At 36.1% G+C, this 5,043-nt stretch overlaps 1 protein-coding gene across 1 annotated transcript; it reads right to left on the reverse strand.

The window, feature by feature from the left end:
* Nucleotides 1-1,066: 1,066 nt before the first annotated feature.
* On the reverse strand, nt 1,067-4,104 carry LOC113729187 (uncharacterized). The gene is made up of 3 exons (XM_027253510.2): nt 3,595-4,104; nt 2,200-2,267; nt 1,067-1,151 (listed from the first exon to the last, which is right to left on the reverse strand). The coding sequence occupies exons 1-3, from the start codon at nt 4,102-4,104 to the stop codon at nt 1,067-1,069; spliced, it is 663 nt and encodes a 220-aa protein (XP_027109311.2).
* Between the last annotated feature and the right edge of the window lie 939 nt (nt 4,105-5,043).

The raw sequence follows: 5,043 nt of genomic DNA on the forward strand, positions 1-5,043 counted from the left end.
GTTTTTTTTATTTTGTGATTTTGACTTGTTTATGCGCATTTGTATGTTCCGGAACGTATTAGATCGCTCTAAACTGAACGACTGAGTCCTGGCGAGAGTTGGGCAGGCGGTCCGCCGAACCCTTTGGTTCGCCTTAGGATGAGGTGGGGCTGTCACATTTAACTTCTGTCTAACCTCATAATCATGTTATCTAGTTAAGTTGGGGTAAGCTATGTTGATCATTCAAATACAGACAAAGAATCAATCGTGGAGTTTTGCGTAAAGAATCCCAGCACACATGAGCATTGCATATAACACAATGTCTTCTGATTAAAAACTTGACATTAATAAGTCACAAGGGTGGATTCACATGGCTCTGACCAGATACACTACAAGAAAATCGGCCTTTTGTGACAACAAAAAGTCATCACTAAAAACCAAAAAGTTGTCATTATACGAATATAGTGACGACTTTTTCCATTGTCACATGGTTATCACTGATTCTATGTCACAAATAGGTCTATGTGACAACCCTTTGAATGTTGTCACAGAATCTTGTCATTCAATGACGAGGACGAAGTCATCACTAACGGTTATTATTCTATGACGACTTTTATTGTCACTGTTTCACCTATTTTTTGTCATTAAATGTAGCAAAAATCGTCACAAATTTGAAGTCTACAATGATAACTTGGGCTTGTCACTATCAATCCTAGTATTCAGTGACAAAAATAGTCATCACTTAGTGAACTTACATGTTAGTGACAACCTTCAAAGGTTGAAGAGTTGTCATCACCGAGCTTTGTCTTGAAGAGTTGCAATTGACCATTACAAATACAGCATTGTCATGGCATTTCCAACAATTATGGCAGAACATTCAATTTGACAAAAGGCTTAGTGAACTTGGCTTTGCCTTGAAACTAGTCTGTATTCAAAAAACTAAAGTATTGAGCCCATATCAGCTCAGTTAGTAACTACCATTATCCATCCAAATAACAGCGTACTTAGATCTCTAAACAAAAATATAGGCTAGTCCAAAAAACAGAGTATTAGATCTCTAAACAAAAATATAGACTAGAGCAGCAATCTATGTCAAAATGCAGCCATCCTCATCAGCATATCCAAAGCCCAAGCTATTGTTCATTTCCTCATGAGCATTTAACAGCATTGTACTGCAATGAAAGAAAAGTAGCATGCATTAGAGTAGATTCAATCAAAAAATATGCCATTACAAACGTACACCATTGAATTTGAATGAATAGTCATACTAAACAAAACTCAAACAAAGTCACCCATGATAAGTGGTAAAAGAATCATACCATTTACATGCCAATGTATCTAAACCAGATTTCTAGAAAACTATATAATTTTAATAAGACAGTAGTTGCAATAGAGAATGGAAATGCAAAGAATTTATATCCTCACCTTTCTAATAGGAATGATGTTATCACCGAAATGCATCAAATTCATCTCAATTCCCTTTTACTTCTTATACCAAATTCTGTCATGTTAAGCTGCAAGGAAAACTTTGTTTGGAATAAGTCCATGTACTGTGGTACAGTATCACTAGATACTCAGAGAAAAGGGAGTGGGGGAGGGAAAAAGTCCTTGACACCAAAACCTGCTTGTTTCATCAAAAAGTTCAAGCATCATGGAAAATCCAATTTTTTACACGATCCAGCCAATTTCTTTGGCATGGTATTCCTCTCCTACCTACCACAGAAATACCAGTCACATGCATTGAATCTCACATCCAAAATTCAAAAAGTGGAACATAACACCAAATTTGTTGAACAATATAATAACGACAACACAACCAAAGAAGAGAAACTTGGGGTATACATTCTATGCTTCTCTAGTTTAACTATTAGGATTTAGTTTAAACTAGTGACCACCTCAATCCTTGAAGAGGTAAAACAAGTAGTCAATACCTATTTTCGCACTATTTGAAGATAAGCTGAAAGTTTATCACCAATTCTGTCAAACACTTCAAGTAATAATAGTATTGAATCCATCTCCACATTCTTCTTTTTTACCTCTTGTAGGGACTTCTCATCAGCGTAGCCATACAAGGACTTGATTTCTTGTAAATTCAGAAACATAGCTTCTTTCAAGACAAAATTGTGGATTTTCATACCTCTCTCTAAATGAGGCACAACCTTTTCACGAGCCACCAACAACAAGCCTGCTAATTCTACCAGTTCCTACTCTTTCACATACTTAAGAAACTCAAATCCAACTTCTTTGGTCTTTTGCGCCAGCAATCTCACAACTTCTAGAGTAGCTCTCTGTCCCAAGAACAAAAAAAGATGAGATAATTGCTACAAACGTCAATGGTGACACATATTGAAACTACAACCATAATCTGACTTGAATTCTTAATTACTATTCTTATTATCTCTGTGAAACTTGCTTAAAATCTCTTAACCATGCCTTAACAAATCCCATACAAACAGTTTCATTTACTGCATATACGTCTCCTAGAAAATAGAAGGGAAATCCGTACACATGAAATGACAGTCTTATTCAAATAAACAGACAGGAAAAGAAGCGAAAACGAATGAAACGCAGAACCATTTCTCCAATTTCTAATTTTGGAACAGACAGAGACCATTTGCTGAAACAAAATGAGATTAATTACTAACAAATATTGAGCACCTTAACACAGATTAACGTTGCAAATTCTGATACTTTTTACTATCAAAGTAATTGACTCAGAGGATAGGAAGAGCAAATACTTTTGTCAGCTCAGAAAATAAGAAAATATTGTGTCTTTTGTTTTTAATGTGAAGTATTATGCACAATTATCAGCAAAGGAATGGATAGCTAAATGAAAACAATGAATAGACCAATGCAAAAGGAAGCGACAATGAATTATAAATAAGAGAATGAACTATAGAAATAAACACAATTTCAGAATACACGGTTTAAAATCTTGTTTAGCATATGACTAATTTGAGAATAGTAATCTAGCCTTTGTAAGCAAAGCACATGACGCTCTTCTACCCTATCAAAAAAAAAGAAAAAACTTTGATGGTACTTTGGTAATAGAGGAACAATGACAAACAAATTTCTCCATTTGTCGAATCTCTTTTGCTACATCAATTATATCCAGCCTATTGGTTTGCTCATGTTCTGTGCATCTAAAAGCAAGATCCAAGAAAGATGGCAACTTCTGCTCTAGCACTGCTCTAAAAGCAAATCAAAAATTAGCTATGAGAAATAGTAATTTCAAAAAGACCTAAAGAATTTGACCAAATTTTGCCAAGACACAAACAAGCAACTTCGGGGCACTCTAGCCAAAAATCACTAACAAAGAATCAATCCATGAAAATCCAACAAATATATAAGAACAAAACAAAAGGGATTCAAAACTTGTTGATGCTTAAATCAGAGACTAACAAGATTGAACCTAAAAGCTTTTCTTTTTCTTTTTTTTTGAAAAAGGTTAAACAAACATTCGCATTCAAGCTATCATCTGAACTATACAATTCAACTAATTTCAGGATTCCCAAAAGAGAGTATGCAACCAAACAGGGCAACAACCATGAGTAAACCAAGTACAAAATAGAATTTGAGGGAATTGGCAATTGTAACTTTCATCTTTTAAAGAACCTGCTGCTCCTCAGCTTCCGCATCAAAGTCCAAGCCAAACATTTTTATCCAGCCGATATTAACAACAGCATCTATCCCAGCTAATTTTGGCATGAACTTCTTGATGTGGTCCTCTGCTGCTTCATCAGCTTTCAAAGTCTCACACTCAAAAGAAATTATAACCTTGTAATTCCCCTCCTTTGGTTCAAGCATACACACAACGTCCTTTTCCCACCAATGAGCATGATCAACATTACACATTCTAGCAGCATCATGCCCTCTGCATTCCACCACCATGTCCTTCTCCCTTCCACTATTGAAGTCTATAACGGTGAGCCTGATCAAACGGTAGTCCTCTCCCCTGCTGCATTCTCTTTCACAGGCTAACTCAGTGCCACAGAGGCCAAGGCAGAGAGAGTTGGGAAGCTGAATGAAGTGGCCCGAAATGGACCCACTTGGCAACAGCGCTATTGACGCTACTCCTTCCATAACCTTCCCTCCCCTACTTTCTTCACTTTCTTCTCCTTCCATTTCTGTATCCATGAATTGCCCCAGGTCCTTCAATTTCTCTTTGCAGTTTGATGACTGAGATGTGACACACACACACACACACACTCTCTCTCTCTCTCTCTCTCTCTCTGTGACAAGAAACAGAGAAGGTGCAACTAGCCATAGCCATGAAAATATGTACCATGCACTACAAAATCGGACACAAAATATTGAAATTACCTCAAACTATGTCTTCAATCCCTAACTTCTTGTTTTCCCCAAGCTTCAAGCTCTAAACTCAAGCTTTCACCCAAATTTTGAAGCCCTAATTTCTGATTTCTTGCCACCAAGGCAGTGCAACAGGCGAATTAGGGATGTTGGTGGTGCAAACTCGATAAAGTTGCCCAAATTCAAAGTGTTCGCACTAATTGGTTCATGGATGGATTTGGTAGTGCAAGCTTGATACATAAGGAGGGCATTCTCGGTGATGTGAGGAGGGCAAAAAGAGAGGAAGAAGATGTCTTAAATTTTGGCTATCAAATGGTGTCGTTTCCCTAAAATCCCTTCAGCCCGCCATGCCACTTGAATTTTTGAGTTTGCCGCTCTTAGTTCCGTACATATAAAAAGCACGCCTTTTCCTTATTTAGATGCAAGAAGTGCACGCTTTCTTTATCCTTTCACCTATCTCTCTCTTTTTTCTTTTTCTCATCTTTATGTAATTAAGTTTTTCTATTGTTTCTGGTTGTGTTAAAATAATAGAATATGACAATTTAGTGTGTTTAGACAGATTTTTTTTTATACCAATTTTAAGTCATATAGGACTTTTTCTAATTTATTATACAATAAAATAGATCAAAAAATAAAAATGTTGTTAGAAATATGTTTACGATTCAAAAAAATAAACACTCTTTTAATTAAAATTTTGTTGGTACTCATTTTGTGGTGTTATCAATTATGTATGACTTGCAGTTTAACAAGACC

The sequence above is a fragment of the Coffea arabica genome, chromosome 2e (assembly GCF_036785885.1).
Source record: "Coffea arabica cultivar ET-39 chromosome 2e, Coffea Arabica ET-39 HiFi, whole genome shotgun sequence".
Lineage (NCBI taxonomy): Eukaryota > Viridiplantae > Streptophyta > Magnoliopsida > Gentianales > Rubiaceae > Coffea > Coffea arabica.

Bases quoted from the DNA above. Each gene is read 5' to 3' on its own strand.
- LOC113729187 (XM_027253510.2), bottom strand. From the start codon at position 4,104: ATGGAAGGAGAAGAAAGTGAAGAAAGTAGGGGAGGGAAGGTTATGGAA. The intron at 2,268-3,594 runs GTTCTTTAAAAG...TTCTTGGGACAG, and splicing joins CGGAAGCTGAGGAGCAGCAG to AGAGCTACTCTAGAAGTTGT. The intron at 1,152-2,199 runs GTATGTGAAAGA...CTTTCATTGCAG, and splicing joins GTTGGATTTGAGTTTCTTAA to TACAATGCTGTTAAATGCTC.